The 20,256-nt window shown below is 41.8% G+C and overlaps 1 protein-coding gene across 1 annotated transcript; it reads right to left on the bottom strand.

The window, feature by feature from the left end:
* Positions 1 to 336: 336 nt before the first annotated feature.
* LOC119878336 (ral guanine nucleotide dissociation stimulator-like) lies at positions 337 to 20,042 on the bottom strand. The gene is made up of 5 exons (XM_038588958.1): positions 19,857 to 20,042; positions 5,416 to 5,438; positions 1,971 to 2,164; positions 1,322 to 1,381; positions 337 to 415 (listed from the first exon to the last, which is right to left on the bottom strand). Exons 2-5 carry the CDS (start codon positions 5,416 to 5,418, stop codon positions 337 to 339), a joined length of 336 nt encoding a protein of 111 aa, XP_038444886.1. The 5' UTR covers positions 5,419 to 5,438; positions 19,857 to 20,042.
* Between the last annotated feature and the right edge of the window lie 214 nt (positions 20,043 to 20,256).

Below are 20,256 nucleotides of genomic sequence, written 5' to 3'. Positions count from 1 at the left end.
GACAAAGTATCATCACCAGGACGGACTTTCCACGTCCCTCCCAAATCAAGGACACTCTTCCCACTGCTCAACTGTGTGAGTACAAGAGCCCTGGGAGGTCTCCCCAGACTGAAGCCCGTGGGAATGGGGTGTGAGCCTACCCACTGCTCCCGGCCCAGCTGCATGGAGGTTGGGTCTGTGTGGCCCACCCTGTCCCAAGCTTGGCCACCCCCAGTCCTCCTCATCCTCATCGTCTAATTCCACGAGCTCCAGGTAGCTGAATCGTTCCAGGTAACGCTGGGCCGTTTTCCAGGTCTGAGCCTGGCATGTTGAGCCCCATGAATGCCAGAAGCTTCCTCAGGAAGAGAAATTCTGGTGGCTGATGAAAATCCTCCTGATGTAGTCCAGCCAGATGTCCAGGATGCAGGAGATGGCCCTGGGGAGGGACAGGTGGGCAGAGGCATCAGAAGACAGGGCTCCCTCACACCAAGGTGTCCCGGGGAAGCCCTGCAGGAATGGGGCCCCAGGCCTTCCGCTCAGGGCTGTCGGAGGCCAGTGCTGCTCCTTGTCCACCTGCCACCTGGTGGTCCTGCCTGCCACAGGCCTGCTCACTGAGGAGGGGCTGGCACGAAGCCTCTGTGCATGGGAGCCCATGACTAGTGGTGTGACCATCACTGTCTTCCCTGGGGAAGCATGACTCCCTCCTCAGCCTGGCTCCCTGCCCACTTGCCCCTTGAATCCACTGGCAGGCATCCGGGGAAGGGGGGTGTCTGGCCTTCATTGCCCTCACTGCACACACTGTCGCTCTGGGAATGTCCGAGTGGGGAGGGTTTGGGCTCTGTGTCTTGCCAGGCCTTGCCAGGAGCTGCCCGGTACTGCCGCCTTCCCTCCTGTGGCTCAGCGCTGCCTCACTCACGAGGGGCCCCCAGGGGTTGTCCTTCCACTGACTCTAATCTCCCAAAGGGCAGGGGCCGTCTGGTCCGTGAGCACTCACTGGCTCTCCTGAGCACCTGCTGTGCACCTGGGTCCAGGTGCCACCAGCTTGGTGAGTGCGATGCTCCCCACACCCTCTGCTCTGGGTCCCAGGAGGGGGTAGACAGAGGGCTTTGAAAGGGGCAGGCATGGAGAAGGACTTCATTAGGGCTCCCAGTGCTCTCCCACAAAGCCCGCACCCCATCCACAGCTCTCTTTTCCTCTTTTCTCAAAGGACCCATTAGACCTTTACCCTGTCACAGGAATTGCAGATGTGTGGGGTGAGGGTCCAGCAGCCCCTCCAGGCCACAGCCCCCTCGCTGCCCTCTTGGAGAGGAAGGCCCTCCTGCATGAGCCAGAGCTCACTCACACTTTGCACTGCTCCACGGATCCCACGATGTCATCATTCAGATATTTGTTGCATCCATATCTAGAGGAGGGCAGGGGGGCATCACATGAAAGTTCCTGTGGACCCGACCTCTCCTCATAGCTGCTGTCACCCTCTGACCCTTGACTAGCCTGGAGCCCTGGGGGGCCATCCGCTCTGTGCGTGGGGCCACAGGCAGCCCCTGGAGAAGCGCCTGCACCTGCTGGGTCCTCCTGAATGCTTGAGGAATGAAAGGGCTCCGGCCAGGCCCATGGCCGACATCCGAGTGGGCCAGGGTGCCCCGGTGTCCCCGGTCCCCTACTCCGGTTGCCCCAGGACACAGACCCCAGATGGACTCTCAAACCTCCCTTTCCATGGGAAAACAGGCCAGCTCAAACCCTGGTGACGGTGGGGACGCGGCACAGGCTTTCATGGGGAGAGAACGATGACTGCTGAGCACAATCACAGCCCCTCTAGCCGACCTGCCACAGGCCAGGCCCCGGGGACTGCCCTACGGACCCCACTAGGCCCCGTGTGACTCTGCTCCAGTCGGAGGAGCAGCCCCAGGGGCCGGGAAGTTCAGGAACATTCCCAAGACTCCCAACCAGTAGGTGGCCCATCCCCCTGGGCTGTGGAGGGTCAGGGTGCTCACTTTGCAAACAGCAGGTCCAGGATCTCTTCGGTGGTGCCAAATTCAGGATACGTTTCCATAAATTGAACAATGGAAAGGTCGTCCAAGCACAGCAAGGCGGGCACCAGTTCTTCTACCTGCTGCTCCAGCAGCTCCCTCCGGCTAGGGGTGGTCGGGAAGATCCGATTCCTTCTCAGGGCTGAGGCCCTTTCAGCCTGAGGTGGGACAGAGGGGACGTGCAGCCTGCACTGTAGCCTCCAGACCACCTGGCAGTTGGAGCGCAGACCAAAGCCCGAGCTCTCAGTGGCTACGGGGGGCGGGGGGGGGGGGCAGGAGTGCCCACAGCAGGAACACGGGGCTTGATGCCTGCGGCTCAGTCACTAGGCATCTGACTCTGGGTTGTGGCTCAGGTCATGGTCTCAGCATCCTGAGATCCCGCCCCTGGCAGCTCTGCGCTTGGGGCAGAGTGTGCTTGAGGAGCCTGTGTCTCCCTCTTCTGCTCCCTGCTTCTCTGCCTGTCTCTTAAACAGACAAACTATCCAATAAAGAAATAATCTTAGAGGATAAATTTTCAAAAAAATTTGGATCAATACAAGGACCTAGTGGGAAAGATTAGTGTCCCAGGGCCGCTTGTCAGCTGAGTTTTGGCAGCACCTCCCTGCATTAATGGCTTCACCCCATGTCAATCCCCAAATCTTAAAACTTCTCTGTCATATTTTTAAAAATGTTTTATTTATTTATTCATGAGAGACACACACAGAGAGAGGCAAAGACACAGGGAGAGGGAGAAGCAGGCTCCACACAGGGAGCCCGATGTGGGACTCATCCCGGGACCCAGGGATCACGACCTGAGCCAAAGGCAGTGGCTCAACTGCTCAGCCACCCAGGCATCCTATCTGCCATATTTTTTAAAGTAAAATTATTAGAGAAGGGATGAGCTTGGATATAGGGCAGACAAAGCTGTACAAAATAAAAGAGAACTTTTGAAAATACACCAAGGTAAGTTCTTCTCACATCCAACTAAATGTTTTGATATTTTACATGTCTCCTCCCACTACATCTTTATAAAAGCAAGCAACATTGATAATCCTTCATCTCAATTGTAAATTGACTCCCCGTCGAAGCATTTTCAAAAAATACAAGAACTTTCATAGTGGTGACATAGAATATCAAATGTCAAGTTGAATTTGAACACTATGTGCCTCATAAGTGGAACTTCACAACAATATTCTAGGCTTGATTATTTATTAAGAGAACTTAGGATCCCATATAAGGCTAATGTTCTGGTCATTGCCCTACAAGTCATCACTACACTAATGTCCCTTTTTGCTCCAAAGTACATTTCAGTGTGGTGTGTGTGTGTGCATGCATATGTGTGAATGTATGTTAATAATAATTTTAAAAATCCAGTCAACCCTTAATTTACTCTTCATGATGATGTTAAAATGAAAGGAATGTGGTCTGTTCTTGACTCTTTCAATGTGTTGCTATTTCATAGTTCCTAACACATTAATTGTACTGAAATGAGCTTCCCACATTACTTAAGAGGGCGAATATTTGGATCCAGATTACCTTAAAAATTTGCAAAATTTATAAAGGATATATAAAGCTTGTTAAAATAATTTGTAAATTATTATATTTCATAAAAATACAAATTCCAAAATAATAAAATAGGCTTGAAACTAGAAAATAGTAAAGAAACTTTTGTCTGCCTTGATACTTATAGAGAACATCAAGCCTGATATTGCTAGGACTAATAAACAGCTGGATCACCCAGCTGACTATTCCCTTTGAAAGGTTATCCTGACTTTGGAATGGCATGAGTCAGACTCTAAAGGAGAAGTGGTTCTGAGGACGTTCAGATATGAGCACCAAGAAGGTAATGAGCCTGGAAATCCTCTGATACACAGAAAAGTAATAAGAATTGGGGAAATTTTTAAATGAAAAAATTATGTGTATCCAACCTGAAACTATTTAAAAAGCTACCATCTAAAGAAAATTTATAAAGAGCCTCATTCAGTTTATGAAACAAAAATAGAAATGATGGCAGGGATTTTATGAGAAAGCACATTCTAATCAATCTAAGAAATAACATTCTAACAGCAATATTTTATTTTTGGAGTTAGTAGTTTATTATCCCCCAAATCAGATGAAGTTAGTGGAGTTGGCTTTCAGTGAATTTGTGCTCTTGGTGAGATGCTGGACTCAGAGAAGTATTGAGGTTCCTTCCATTTCTAGGGTTTCTTTTTTAAGTACTGATACCACAAAAAGTGTTAATGAATTTCCATAATTCTCTCTAACTTTCAAATAAAGAACATATCAGGCTACATGATACCTACTTACCATTAATATTTTATATGTGTTTATATGATATTAATACCATTAATTTTTTTTTTAGAAGAGACCAGAATGTCATCTATCTCTATGTATGGAGATATAAAGATACATTCATATACTATATCTATCTATAGACCAGTATATGTCATCTATCTCTATCTATAGATAGATATGGTATGCAGCTATATCTATATCTACATATCTATATCTCCATACATAGAGATAGATGACATATTCTTTTTTTTTTTTTTTTTAAACTTTTTTTTTTTAATTTTATTTATTTTATTTTATGATAAGCACACAGTGAGAGAGAGAGAGGCAGAGACACAGGCAGAGGGAGAAGCAGGCTCCATGCACTGGGAGCCTGATGTGGGATTCGATCCCGGGACTCCAGGATCGCGCCCTGGGCCAAAGGCAGGCGCCAAACCGCTGCGCCACCCAGGGATCCCCTTTTTTTTTTTTTTTAAATGGCATATTCCAGTCTATATCCTTAATGCCAGAAAGCAGGATTAATTTATTCAGATAATTTTTTTGACTTTGGCAGACAATAAAGAATGACCTTAAAAAACATTAAATAAAAAAAATTAAATATCTCAAAAATATAATAGAGAAAAATAAAAATGGCTCATTATTCCACTTCCCAGAGATAACCACTATTAATATGTTGGTTCATATTCTTTTCCCTCTTTCTGTTGATACAGACTAGTCAAAATATTAGTGTCTTTTCACACACATGGAACAATACTATTAATACTAAAACTTTATGTTTTTCAAAGTATTTCTTGCCTCTACTTCCACATAGATTGATCTTCTTCTTTTGAGTGACTCTGTTGTATTCTATTCAATGAACCTAAGTTTATTTAACCGATATCCCAGTTGAATAAGGGGCTTGTTTTGAGACCTTAACTATTATAAATGATGCTGCATAATATTTATAACAATATTATCTTCATTACAAAGACTAATAAACATCTCTCAAGTACTTATGAGGTGCCAAACACTTTCTTACACACTTTATAGACATCATTTCATTTAATTCTCAAAGGACAGTGAAATCTAGACATGCTATGTAACTTGCCTAAGCTCACATATCTAGAAAGTAATGCCATTAGAAACGACAAACACTCACCATTTGCTTCGACGTGGATGGACCTGGAGGGTATTATGCTGAGTGAAATAAGTCAGTGAAGGACAAACATCATATGGTCTCATTCATTTGGGGAATATAAAAAAATGGTGAAAGGGAATAAAGGGGAAAGGAGAGAAAATGAGTGGGAAATATCAGAGAGGGAGACAGAACATGAGAGACTCCTAACTCTGGAAAGGAACAAGGGAAAGTGGAAGGGGAGGTGGGTAGGGGGATGGGGTGATGGGCACTGAGGGGGGCACTTGATGGGAGGCACCTGGTGTCATACTATATGTTGGCAAATCAAACTCCATTAAAATATATATATATTTAAAAAAGAAAGTAATGAAGTGGTAATTGCAACTCAGGTCTGTCTGATTCTAGAGCTAAAGCTCAACACTCACTCAGCAAATATTTCTGTGCATACATTTTTGTATGACTCGTGTTAGTACACACATGGTACATTTATAAACATAGTATCGCTGAGTCAAAGGTTATGCAATATTTGAACTTCAAGATGTATTTTCAAATTAATTTTCAAAAAGTTTTACCAATTAGCACTCATTATTGCAGAAAATCAGAGCACTACTTTCTCCATACTCTTGCCAGCATTGTGTAGTATCTTCCCCCCCATATGATAGACAAAATAATTAGTGTTATTAGTGTTGTTTCAATTTTCATTTCTTTAATAATTTACTGTTTTAGTAATAAAATGTATATATTTAAATATCATTCTTGTCATCAGCTGTTGCATTATACCTCATATGCCCATCATCTCTGTTTTGGAGAAGTGGCATAAAATTCTCAAGAAAGTTTTTTTTTTTGTGCGTTTGTTTATGTGTGTGTGTGTGGTGGTGTGTGTGTGTGTGCATGCAGTACATTATTCATTCTCTGTATCACCACATATATCCAAATTCCTTGTTTTTTGTTTTTTTTGTTTTTTGTTTTTCTGTTCTTTGGAATTTGTTTCTGGGTTAAGCACAGTCAGTTGCCATGCTGCCAGCAAGTTGCCATTATTCAATTCAACAATCAGTTAAGGTTTCTTTTTTTTTTTAAGAATTTTATTTATTCATGAGAGACAGAGAGAGAGAGAGAGAGAGAGAGCAGAGACACAGGCAGAGAGAGAAGCAGGCTCCCTCAGGGAGCCCAACCCGGAACTTGATCCCGGGACTCAATCCCAGGACCCCAGAATCACCCCCTGGTCCAAAGGCAGCCGCCCAACCGCTGAGCCACCCAGGGATCCCTCAGTTAAGGTTTCAGGACTTGGGCAAGGTAACTGACTAGAGAGTAGGAACACACCATTTAAAGTTGCTTTTTTTCTCATAAAAATGATGGCAGTTATGGAAAGAGAGAAGAAAAACTTTTGAAAACTAACGTGATATGAATTAATACATGTATACACACATGCATATGTACATGTTCTTTTAAAAGAGCGAAGAGTTCAAGGGAAAAATAACATTAAAAGAAGAGCTGTTCAAAAATTTTCTTAAATTTTAAAAGTCCTTCAGAAAATAAAAAGTGATTAAAGAATTTGAGGTCAAGAATTCTTAGAAATTAAGAAATCAACTCACCATTTACATTTCTTTTTTTTAAATAGATTTTCTTGAACAAATCTTTATTCACTTGCTGTGTGCCCTTTTTTATAATAAATTTATTTTTTATTGGTGTTCAATTTACCAACATACAGACCATTTACATTTCTTTTAGAGTCCCTCTATAGGAGCACCTGAGTGGCTCATGGATGACCATCTGCTTTTGGCTCGGGTCGTGATCCTGTGATCCCAGGGCCTGGGATTGAGTTCTGGATGGGCCTCCCCATAGGGAGCCTGCTTCTTCCTCTGCTGTGTCTCTGCCTCTCTCTCTGTGTCTCATGAATAAATAAACGAAGTCTTTAAAAAAATAAAAAAAATAAATTCCCTCTATACACTCCAGCAAGTGTATATCGCATTGCAGAAAAATGCACCAGAGTCCAAATGCTACCAAGTCTAGGAAGCAGTCAGGGTTAACATTTATTCCAAGTGGAAAAACATGGCACTCAGCTACATCTAATGGCATGAAGATCAACTAAGGCACACAAAAGTACTTGTTTTTTGTAATATATTCAAAGGTACAGCCATTTGCTTTGCTTAGCATTCTCTCAAGACGATAGTTTTGTCAATGGTGATAAGAGTAAGTATGATTATGTTATAGAATTATCATCAATAAAAACAAAAGTGTCATAAATGGTATCCTTAAACTTGGAACCAATTAGCAGCACCTATAATCATTCTCCTTAATTATTCTCATTTTCTTAGAGGAGAAGAGAGGAGAACTTAATGTGTATCAGGTTAAGTGTTTCCTCCCTAAAGTTAAATACTTTTTTCTATAATAATCTCTAATGAATGCATGTTTGATATTTTATACTTCTTTTCTTTTGCATGAGCAGACCTACTGACGTTTTCCACCTTGTTCAAGCAAAAATGAAAAAGAATGCTAAGTAATTACAATGTGAAACTAGCCTATTTCTTTTTCTGAGTGTTACTTGGAAGAATGCATCTTGCTACAAAGCCAGTATTTTTTCTTCAATTAATATAAATAAGAAATGAGACAGATTAAGGGATTGGGTATGTGATTTATCTCTGGTCTGTAATTTGTTTAAAAAGCAACTCCTATTTCTTTTCTTTTTTTTTTTTTTTTTTTTTTTTATTTTTTTTAAATTTTTTTTTTTTTTTATTTGTGATAGTCACAGAGAGAGAGAGAGAGGCAGAGACACAGGCAGAGGGAGAAGCAGGCTCCATGCACCGGGAGCCCGACGTGGGATTCGATCCCGGGTCTCCAGGATCGCGCCCTGGGCCAAAGGCAGGCGCCAAACCGCTGCGCCACCCAGGGATCCCTCCTATTTCTTTTCTAACCTGTTCATTTCTCTCCTCTATGCAGCTTAAAAAAAAAAAAAAAAAAGGAGAGACCACCTACATCCACACAATATCATGTCCCCAAAGCCAAACTTTAAAAAAAAAAGGAAGCATCAGTAAAATATTTAACTTTTCTGCTCTAACAGGCAAATGTAACACAAAAGGCAACAAAATCTACATTATGATTTCATGATTATTAATTTGAATATGAATGGAAATGTCCGATTCCAAAGCTGGTTTGAACTGCAAAAGTAATACTGTGCTGTAAGTCATTTTTTTTTCCTAATTATATGGTGAAATCATTAAAAAATAATGATTAAGTTCACTCAAAATGACATTGTAAAGCTTGTAGAAATATAAAAGCAGAATCTTTACATATATGTGCATGTGTGTGTATATATATGTATTTCACTTTTAATTTTTTTTTAATTATAGTCACAGAGAGAGAGAGAGGCAGAGACATAGGCAGAGGGAGAGCAGGCTCCATGCACTGGGAGCCCGATGTGGGATTCGATCCCGGGTCTCCAGGATCGCGCCCTGGGCCAAAGGCAGGCGCCAAACCTCTGCCCCACCCAGGGATCCCTATATATTTCATTTTTTATCATAGTTCATACCGCAAAAATTTTAAGGAGATTGACTTTTATCTTAGAATTTCTATTGATAAGGAGGATAACTACCTAAAAACAAACTGACCAATCTATCAATGGAATACTACATATTAATTTCATTATTGGTTATGTACATTGTATTATGAACATGTTTTTTCAATTGCAGAAATGTCTCCTTTACAATGAGCATTATTTGAAAAAAGAGAGATTAGACAATCTATAGCTAGAAAAAAATGAGTGAGAAAAAATTTGTTTATTTTATGGTTTATATATCTGATTTATTTATTATTATTTCAGAGAGAGAGAGAGCATGAGCGATGGGAGTTGGTGAACAGAGGGAGAGGGAGGGAGGATCCCATGTGGAATCCTTGCTGAGCACAGAGCCTGTTCCGCAGCTCAATCCCAGGACCCAGAGATCATGAGCAGAAATCAAGAGCTGGATGCTTAACACACTGAGCTTGTTTACTTTACTCCATTATCCTATTATAATAGTAAATTACCACTACCTGTTCACATGTTATGGCAGAGAGTCTAACTCTTGAGTCCATTTTCTCTCCTACCTGGACACATAGCCCATACAGCATTCCCCAGCCTCCTCTGCAAAATGTGTCTTGTAACTGAGAATAGACACGATATGATCCAAACCCAGGCCTAGTGATCCTCCATGTTCTTTTCCCTCAATACAGCAATTCTGGAAGCTACATTGAAAACAGCAGGGCTGGGGCACTTGGGTGGCTCAGTCTGTTAAGTGTGGATTTCAGCTCAGATCTCAGGGTTGTAAGATCAAGCCCTGCATCAGGGTCCATGCAGGGTATGGAACCTGCTTAAGATTCTCTCTTTCCCTCTATCCTCCCATGCCAAAAAAAAGAAAGAAAAGTAAAGAAAACAGTAGAGCCAAAATACGAAGACAGAACATGGGGGTGTGAATCACCACTTGGAGGAGAGCCCCTGACTGATAAGGAACATATGTTGCACAATTTACATGACAGAAAAACAACTATATTTTGCTAAACTGTTGGGATTTCTGGACCTATCTATTATACGCAATAATGTTATTTTTATTAATGCAAATTGCTCTTTCCCCTTTAGTCTATGAAGACTCACCAATGCATTTTACCTCAAATCGGTGCTGGTACTGTTTTTTTTGTTTGTTTGTTTGTTTTTTAAATTAGATTTTATTTATCTATTGTGAGAGACACACAGATAGCGGCAGAGAGAGAAGCGGGTTCCCCACTGGGAGCTGATGCTGGACTTGATCCTAGGACCTGAGGATCACACCTTGGGCCAAAGGCAGATGAGGCTCAATCACTGAGCCACCCAGGCATCCCGTGACACTAGGTTTTATAACCAGAAAGAATTCAGTGTGGGAGATCAAGAGAAGCCAATGTAAGTACCAGAGGAGCAACAGGCTGAAGAGAACACTGCTAGCTTTAAGTCCCAGTGCCTGGTACTATTCATTCATTAGTGAACAAATTGAAAAAGGTAGAAGAAAACTTTCAGACAACCTAGTTCTATGGAAAGACTGATGAACAGAGGAATTAAAATAGAGGTTTTTCCCATCTGAGAGATATGTAGAAGAGATTGTGGTATTTAAAAATGAAAAACCTCTAGTTTACTAACTAGAATTGAAATAAAAACTTTAAAAAATACTATTTTGTATAATTGAAATTTGTTAAGAGAGTAGATCCAGTGTTCTCACCATAAGGGAAAAAACAAAACAAAAGCAGAACTACGTGAGGTGATAGATATGTTAATTAGCTCACTGTGACAACCATTACAAAATACACACTTGATACAAAATATATCAAGTCCCTGAACACGCCCAATCTTGTCTGATCTCGGAAGCTAAACAGGTTCAGGCCTGGTTATAGTACTTGGATGGGAGACACATATATCAAAATACCACATTGTAGGGACCCCTGGGTGGGCAGCTGCCTTCGGCTCAGGTCATGACCCGGGGATCCCAAGATCGAATCCTGTATCGGGCTCCTGGAAGAGCCTGCTTCTCCCTCTGCCTGGGTCTCTGCCTCTCTCTCTCTCTCTCTGTGTCTTTCATGAATGAATAAATCTTAAAAAAAAATACAACAAAAACCCCAAATACCACATTGTACATCACAAATCTAAATGATTTTTATTTTTCAATTATACCTCCTTAACTTAGAAACAAAAATGAATGAATGAATGAATGAATGAATGAATATTATATGCCAATGCACATAAGTACTATAGCAGGTGCCCGTATCACACCTTCCTATAATGCTCTATACAAGAAAATGAAACACAGCTTATAACCTTTAACTCAAGAATTCTTTTTTTAAAAAATATTTTCTCAGGAACTATAAATACGATATGTCCAAAGTTTTACCAACATAGCTGATTAAAATCATATGTGTCTGTAGATGTAGGTGAAAAGAAATATATATTCCCTCTGAATATAACGCATATGCACACGCAGTAAATACTATAAACTATATTATATTTAATGAAAGCATTCAATAGTTAAAGATTTCCTATACAAAAGTATTTAATGATATGGAGGATGTTCATATTATTATCAAATGAGAAAAAGAGATCCTGGAAGAATGTTCCAAAATAGCCCATTTCAATAAAAAATTAAGTTCCATGATGTACATGCCCTTGTCATCAGTGAAGATTAGTAACGATTCATTAGATTAGAAGAGCTTTTACATCCTTTCTTTAGAATTATCTGCATTTTCTCAATCAGTCCCTTGCCACATAAGATGATTTCAGCCCATATTAATCAGAAATGTGGCTTCAGTGAAGAGAGACACAACTTGCTCTGACAGTGACAGGAACAAAGTAAAGTCAGTAGATGCTGGTGGCATGAAAAAGGAAGGATTAGTGTTGGGTGGAGTTCCTGAAGGAAGGAAAGCTTCTCACTGTACATAAGATGAAAAACAGGTAGATCACCCATAAAGAATTATGTTTTTTTTTTCCCCAGCTGGAAAGTTCTTTCCAGGAGCTTCAGTACAACTTACAGATAAGGAAAACATTTAGTAGCTGAGCAAAGACAAGTAGCAAAGTCTTTGGTTTCTTTTTAGGAAAAAGCAAATTCCTATATTAGTATAAAATGTTTGACTTTGTTTTCATTAATCGTCCTTCAAAAATTGCACACATCTATTAAGCTAGGGCTATTCTTACATACAGTAAGAGGTTGTTTGGCACATGTTGAGTCATAAATGTTTCCTGGAAACAATTGGCCCAGCGTTTAAAGTGTTCGCTGAGGTAATAAATAATGCTGAAATATGAAATTACTTCCTTCTACATTAAGAATGAGCTTCCTCATTAAAAGTATTTAAAAGACCCTCATCTTGCCTAATAGCCTTAGTTTGAGCTTTAAGTAGGAAATCCCATCTCCAACCTCTGCCTACACTGCAAAAACAAACAAAACACAACAAAAACTTTGGAAGCAAAAGCAACAATTTAGGCTGTCAGCTGCTTTGGGAAGCCCTCTGTAAAGGCACATTGCAAGTAGAAAAATGGTCATTTTATTTATTTTATTTTAGGATTTTACTTATTTGAGAGACAGAGCATGAGCAGGGGGAGGGGCAGAGAGAGAGGAGAGGGAGAAGGAGACTCCCCACTGAGTGTGGCCTGGCACAGGGCTCTATCCCAGGACCCTGAGATCATGACCTGAGCAGAAGTCAGATGTTTAATCAGCTGAGTCACCCAGGTACCATAACAATGGTCATTTTAAAGAAGCCCCTTACATAGCCTAATACTTAATATAAATTGTTCCTAAGATACAAAACGATAAACTCCCAGCATTTGATCTATCATCACACCTATGATTCACCAAGTTTGTGAAAATATACCCATTTTACCCACCCCCTTACCCCCTGCCCAGCATAAAGGGAGAGAGAGCTTGAGGTTGTGATCTACACTAATCTTCGAGCAGTAGCTGACAAGTTGGGCCACTGGTAAGGGACTTAACCCAATTGAAAAGTTGATGACAAGAAGTTCTGATGAAGTATAGGAGTGGTCCCCTTCAAAGAGCATAAAATATGGATATTCATGTCCCATTTAGTCTTCCAGAGAAGGCTGACACTTTAGAGGGACCTCAATAATCAGACGCACAAAATTACCTATTCTATAGCTATTAGTCTTCATTTTCATTAATCCAAGTGTTTGCTGAATGGGAAAGATACTAGTAGGCCAGGATAACACAAGGGGCCAGGTTTGACAACATGAAATTCTCTTCACACACAACAAACACAAACAAAGAAAGAAAGAAAGAAAAAGAAAGAAAGAAAGAAAAAGAAATTCTCTTTACAGTTGATACGGTTATGGCCAACCAGTGTCTGATAGCAGAAGACAACACAAAGCCATTCATATGGCACCTTCTGCCTAACTGGTATGGCACTGGTTCTACTTGACTACTTTTAGCACTATGGGAAAATATGTTTTCTTGCAGGAAGAGACATATATGGAATCTTTCTTCTCTGGTCACAATTCTGTCAGCATCATGACTCGTAGGCTTACAAAATCCTTATTTTCTTTGGATTCTGACATAATCTTACCTCAGACAAAGGTAAGTAGTTTGCAACAAAAGAAATGTGTCCATGGGCTCACCCCAAAATCCACTGGTCTCAACATCTACAAGTAGCAGATCTGATAGAATGGAATAATCTGCTAAAGACTGCTGTAGCATCTTTCAAGAGACACAATCTTGTGGATTTGGGATGGTGTCCCACCAGATGTTACAGACCTTACACCATTATCCAACACATGCCATCTCTCCTGCTGTCAAAATGCACAAATCCAGAAACTAAGGAAGGCAGTGAGAGTAGCTTCTTTCAGCAAATAGGTAGAAGTGCCCTAGTTTACACAGAAGAAATGCTTCCCCTAGACAACACAATCTCTGTTAAATTGGAAAGTAAGTATGCCCTCGGGCCATCATAAACTCCTCAAGCTCTTAAACTTACTGGCAGAGAAAGGGACTACAACATAGTTGAGGTGATTGATGTTATTTAACAATAGGAAATCAGATTGCTGCCGCACAATGGAGGCAAGAACAATTTCTAGAACTAGAGGTTTCTCTGGATTGCCTCACTTCTATAAAAGGTCAGGTAACAGAATAATGAAGCAATCAATCAAGGCAGAAGCAATCAAAGGCTTATACCACAAGATCATATCACCAGATAAAGAATACTATAGCCCAGTCACTGACAAGGCTTAGAATACACATTGAATGGATGTAGCTAAAAGAATATAAATTGTCATTTAAGGTCATATGAGAGGTTACACAAGTTACGGGACTATGGCAGCTATATTTTATGTTAATTGAGAATTTCTTCCCTCATTTTTTCCCCTAGATTATCTTACATAAAGCGGCATACTGAGGTTTGCCAACATTATAGATTTTATTTGGGAATATGACTAAACTGACATCAAGTCATAAGGTTATGGTAGGTGATGGGATTCGTGTATCCCTTGTATTAGAGACACCTTTTTTTCATCTGGAAAAGAAAAGATGCCAAGAATAAAGAGGAGTGGAATGCAGGAAATTTTCCATTTTTTCTTGCATATCCACACTCCGCTCTCTTTCTCAAACTATGCCCAAGGAGGCTGTACTGTATGGACTACATCTGTGCACTTCCTTCTCTGGCTTCAGATTGGATCAGGCCCGTGGGAGGAACCAGGAAGAGTTTGGAGGGTGGCAAAAAGTAAAGTCAAGATATCTACTCCTTGGTTCTTCCTTGGAGAGTAGACATCATCTGTCCCCAAACCAAAGGCCACAGTCTCTTCAGGTGACCCTCTGCAAAAAGGTATTTTTTATGAGCTCATATAATTGCCTTCTCCCTTTCCATTTAAGGTCTAGGAGTAGTGATGACTTAACCGCTGATTACTAGCCCAGTGTACAACCAACCATTCCTTGTTTTACCTAAACTCTATTGACTCCTGTATAAGTAGTTCTTGTATTATATTTTCCTTGGCCACCTCCTGAAGTGTACATCTGTTTCCTGCTGATAAAAATTTTTAGAAATGTAAGTGAGAACTGTAGCAGATACCCCACTTACATGATAAAGTTGATAGTTAAACCACTCTAATAAGCACTTAACCCAACATTTTCTCTATATTAGTTTAAACTGTATGTATGATTAGAAATATCAACACCTCTCTTTCAAGAACTGGTTGACCTAGCAGGCAGAAAATCAGTAGGCGAGCTGAACCTGAAATCGGTAGAATATAGAACCCTATGAATCAACTTGATCCGACATTGACAGTAGGTGGTGAATACTCCTAATGAGAGAAAAATACACAGTCTTTGCAAGCTCACTCGGCGGACTCTACAAGATACCATATTCAGAGACACAGAACACAGCATAAAAATTTAAGAAAATAAAAAACATACAAGTATGTTTTCAGACCACAATGTAACAAAACTAAAAACCAATATGTATGAAACCTATATGTGGAAAATTATAAAACTTGGATGAAACAAATTGGACGTAAAAGAATAGGAAATATTCTATTTTTATGGATTCATAGACTCAATACTGGTAAAATACCAATTATTCCCAACTTGATCTAGAAGTTCAAAACAAATGCAATCAAAATCTCAAATACTATACATTCCACATTTGCAATCTTTTCTATTTATCTACTCCTTTCCAATTGTATAGCTTATTCACTTTGACGATCTACTCAGCAGGCAATTATTGATTGTCTCCTATTAGACATGCACACCTTGGAAATGATGAAATTCATTAGATGTAGCTCTCCTGAAGGAGGAGGTGGCTGCACTTTGCCACCTCTTAGATGCATCATTTATCATAATTTTATGGTCAGGATCACTTGCTCCTTTACCATCAAGTGGCAGACCTGCCACATTAGTTGTATGCACTGAAGAGGAAAATGAGGACTGCATGGGCTTCAGGGACTAGCAGAGGCTCCACGGTTACCTTGGTTTGTCAGCTCTGGTTTCCTTACCCCATCAATCAACCAAGAATGCCCCAACCAATTTTCATATATTCATTCTAGAGCTGGTTATACAATATGGCAGCCACTAGCCACATGTGGTTATTTTAATTTAAATTAATTGAAATAAAATAAAAATTTAGTTCCTCAGTTGCAACAGCCACACTTCAAGGACTCAAGATTCACATGGGGCTAATGGCCACTGCATTGGACAATGAGAATTTTACAACATATCCATCACAGCAAAGAGTTTTGTAAAACAGTACTGACTAGATTCTCTACTAACCCAAACAGACTTTTGTTATCCTATCCAATTTTCTTATAAATGTCAAAAAAAACCCACCTAATTTTGCTAAGATCCTTAAATCTTTTCTTAACAAAAATGTAATTCTGAAGAAATTTTCAGAGCCTAATACTTCTTGCATTAGCCATATTTAATGAAGACTAGGAGTACTGCATTATGTGAGAAGGAAGAGTCTTCATGGAATGAGTACTAAAGGTTCAAATATCAGAATATTTCTGGAGATAGTTCAGTAATTTTATAATGTTACTGTACAGCGTATATTATCTTTCATGTTAGGTTTATCAAGATAAATACAGAAACAAGCATTTTATTAATTCTGATTTATTTATAATATTTCCTTTTAACTAGAATCAGTTGCTGGATAGAAAATTAACTTTTCTTCCCTCCTACCATCATAGCACATCATTCACCCATAACAGTATTTCTCTTATTTAGTGTCATCCCAAAGGTTTTGTGTTATTGTTTGCTTTTGTTTATGCATTCATCTGGCCCACTAGTTTCTGAACTTTGGAAAAATGCTTTAGGAGAATACCAAAACCTATACCAGGTTTCCCCATAAAGCCTAGTATATAATGCTTTGAAGGGAGTGAACACTTAAACCTTCACTGAAATAATAACTGATCATTAATTTGAAAATATGCATAACATGGCAATTTCCTGTGAAAATAAGGACTTCTTAGAGTGTCAAGAAACACAAGACATGATCTGTGTGTGTTCTAAGGCTTAAAAAAAGATTTACTTATTAATTTACATATTTATTTCCTTATGTATTTATTTTGAATAGATACGGGATATGTCCTCCCCAAATATCCCACATCACATTTGGTCGGTCTGCTTGATTCTCTAAATCAGTTAACCATTTGGTTCTCATACTGAGTAACCTATGTCTTACAATTTAATCTTTATCTTTAATAAAAGTACTACTTTAGCCTGCTACCACTAACATCTTTTCAATTTTCCTTTTTTTTTTTTTTTTTAGAATTTATGTAGGAAATAAGGTTGCATTTTATTGGTATTCCTCACAGTCCTTGTCAGCAAGGATTTGATATCTATGCTATTAATTTTGGATTTATCCTGGAGGCGATAAGAAGTTATAATAGCATTTGAGCTACCTGGTGTTAAGTATAGTATTTTATAACTAATCAGTAGTAGGAAAGGGAATGGTTGTTTATGATAAAAATGAGAAGCAAAAATATCACTTGAGAAAAGTTATGAGATGACATTTCTGTGTGCACAAGTCTCTTAGTCTCTGTATATACAAGGGATGAGAAGGCTTTGAGAACCATTTCAGGGCAGCCTCTGTGGAGCAGTGGTTTAGTGGCACGTGTAGCCTGGGGTGTGATCCTGGAGACCCGGGATCGAGTCCCATGTCAGGCTCCCTGCATGGAGCCTGCTTCTCCCTCTGCCTGTGTTGTGTCTCTGCGCCTCTCTCTCTGTTTGTCTCTGAATAATAAATATTAAAGAAAAGAAAGTTCTTTCTTTAAATAAAAAGAAAGAGAACCATTTCAGTGTTGAGACTTTTTCTCTTGTAATTTTTAACTAAGATTGAGATTACTATAAACCGTTTCAATAGTCACTGCCCATAAGCAGTTGTAAAGACGGCATACTTCTTATGAACCACCTCTGATTCACAAAAAGAGTATTTGTCTCTTTTCTCCTCTCCTCCGCCCTACCATTATGCTAGCTTGATATGTTCCAGAACCAGAAGCCAGAAGTGAAGGAAGAGAGTTAGGGGACTGAGGTTTAGAGGGATGAAAAACACTCCCTAGAACCTGTGATTTTATTTGAATATGTTACATAAATTCCACCGGAAGACTTAAAATTCTATTTTGAGATCTGCCCTATGACCCAGCAATTGCACTGCTGGGGATTTGCCCCAAAGATACAGATGCAATGAAACACCGGGACACCTGCACCCCGATGTTTCCAGCAGCAATGTCCACAATAGCCAAACTGTGGAAGGGGCCTCGGTGTCCATCGAAAGACGATGGATAAAGAAGCTGTGGTCTATGTATACAATGGAATATTCCTCAGCCATTAGGAACGACAAATACCCATTTGCTTCGACGTGGATGGACCTGGAGGGAATGATGCTGAGTGAAGTAAGTCAATCAGAGACGGACAAACATTACATGGTTTCATTCATTTGGGGAATATAAATAATAGTGAAAGGGAATAGAGGGGAAGGGAGAAGAAATGGGTAGGAAATATCAGGAAGGGAGACAGAACATGGAAGACTCCTAACTCTAGGAAACGAACTAGGGGTGGTGGAAGGGGAGGTGAGGGGGGGTGGAGGTGACTGGGTGATGGGCACTGAGGGGGGCACTTGACGGGATGAGCACTGGGTGTTATTCTGTATGTTGGCAAATTGAACACCAATAAAAAATAAATTTATTATTTAAAAAATAAAATTCTATTTTGATTTGTTTGTCCAAAAAATACATATTTTAATACCAGTTATAACTTAAAAATAAATATAATTCTTCCTTACTATATAGACAGTAAGAATACACAGACCAGATTACCTGTTCTTCAAGCTACAAGGACCTTCAAATCATTATCTTGTCTAACACCGTGCTAGTAAGAAAACATTATCAACTATGATGTTTAGAAAGGTTACCTAGGGAGAATAAAACCAGTTATTTTAACCTATATATTTTGTGGTTCAGTCGCTGATCAATGCACTTTGAAAATAACAATAATCAAGTGATAAGAGTTTATGCTTAATTCTTAAATCTTTCACAAGGTACAAGCTCAAAACCATTATATTCAATATTACAAATTTAAAGCCAGTGTCTTTTAAATTATGTAAGTTAATTTCTTAGAACTTATTCAGAGGAAATTACGCAAATTATAACTTATCCTATAAATAATCCATGTTATACTCACATCTTTTAAAATCTACAATTCGTATGTCTTACAAAAATTCTCGCCATTGTCTGCTAAACTTGTAGAAATTTAGAAAATGGAAAGAATTTTAATTTTGTGGCCACAATCATAGAGTCCATGAGGGTTCGGGTAATAACAGGGGCCTTGGCAGATTCCTTAGGGCAGTACCTCGGGACCTGGACAGCGGGGCGCGGAGCAGCGGTGGGGCCACCCGGGAACCGGCCTGGCCGAGTCCCGCTGCAGCCCTGGGGCGACCCGGGGCCTCCCCGCCGCGCCCCGCCCCCCGCGGCCCCGCCCGGCCTCTGGTCCCTCCCGACCCCCTTGGCCCACGCCCCCCCCCCACCCCCCAGCATCCCGGGCCCCTGTCCGCCCCCCGCGGCCCCCACCGGCCTCAGGTCCCTCCCGACCCCCCAGGCTCCTTGCCCGCCCCCCCCCCCCCCCCCCCCCTCCCAGCATCCCCCCTCCCGCCCCCCCCCCCCCCCGCCTCAGGTCCCTCCCCCTCCCGACCCCCCAGGCTCCTTGGCCCACGCCCCCCCCCCCCCCCCAGCAGCTCCCGGGCCCCTGCCCGCCCCCCGCGGCCCCGCCCGGCCTCAGGTCCCTCCCGACCCCCCAGGCTCCTTGGCCCACGCCCCCCCCCCACCCCAGCATCCCGGGCCCCTGCCCGCCCCCGCGGCCCCGCCCGGCCTCAGGTCCCGCCCGACCCCCAGCCTCCCCCGCCGACCCCCGCCCCCGCGGACCACCCCGCCGGCCTCAGGTCGCGCCCCCCGCGGGCCGCCCTCAGCCCCCATCGCGCAGTGGGGCGCTGCTTACCGCAGGCCGAGTGCGGGTCAGAGCCCTGCCCCAGGGGGAGCCGCCGGTGGGTCCCGGTCCAGGCCGCGGCTTCCCCAACGGCCCCCGCCCGGGTCCCCCCCAGACTGATGCGCCTCTGCCCCCCGCGCCTCCTTCCGTTGAGGCCGTTGGAGCCCGGAGCGCGCGGCCGCGGGGGGCCTGGCCTGGGCGGGGCGGCGGGGCGGGAGCCCGGGGCGCGCTGCTTGGCCACTTTGGGCTCTAACCTCGCTCCTCCCCTGGGCTGTGGGGTTTTTGATTACAGGAAACTAGAGGACTGTAGGGAAGTGCCGCCTTGAGCGGGCTGAAGCGACTGCTGTCACTACTACATTCTCTTCTAGGTGTGACAGCGCCTTGGATCTAGAGACAAGCTTCTTGTTCGCCA

Source organism: Canis lupus, unplaced genomic scaffold, assembly GCF_011100685.1.
Source record: "Canis lupus familiaris isolate Mischka breed German Shepherd unplaced genomic scaffold, alternate assembly UU_Cfam_GSD_1.0 chrUn_S148H308, whole genome shotgun sequence".
Taxonomy (NCBI): Eukaryota; Metazoa; Chordata; class Mammalia; order Carnivora; family Canidae; genus Canis; species Canis lupus.
Note: the sequence above shows the minus strand (reverse complement) of the source record. Positions and strands in the feature narration are given on the sequence as shown.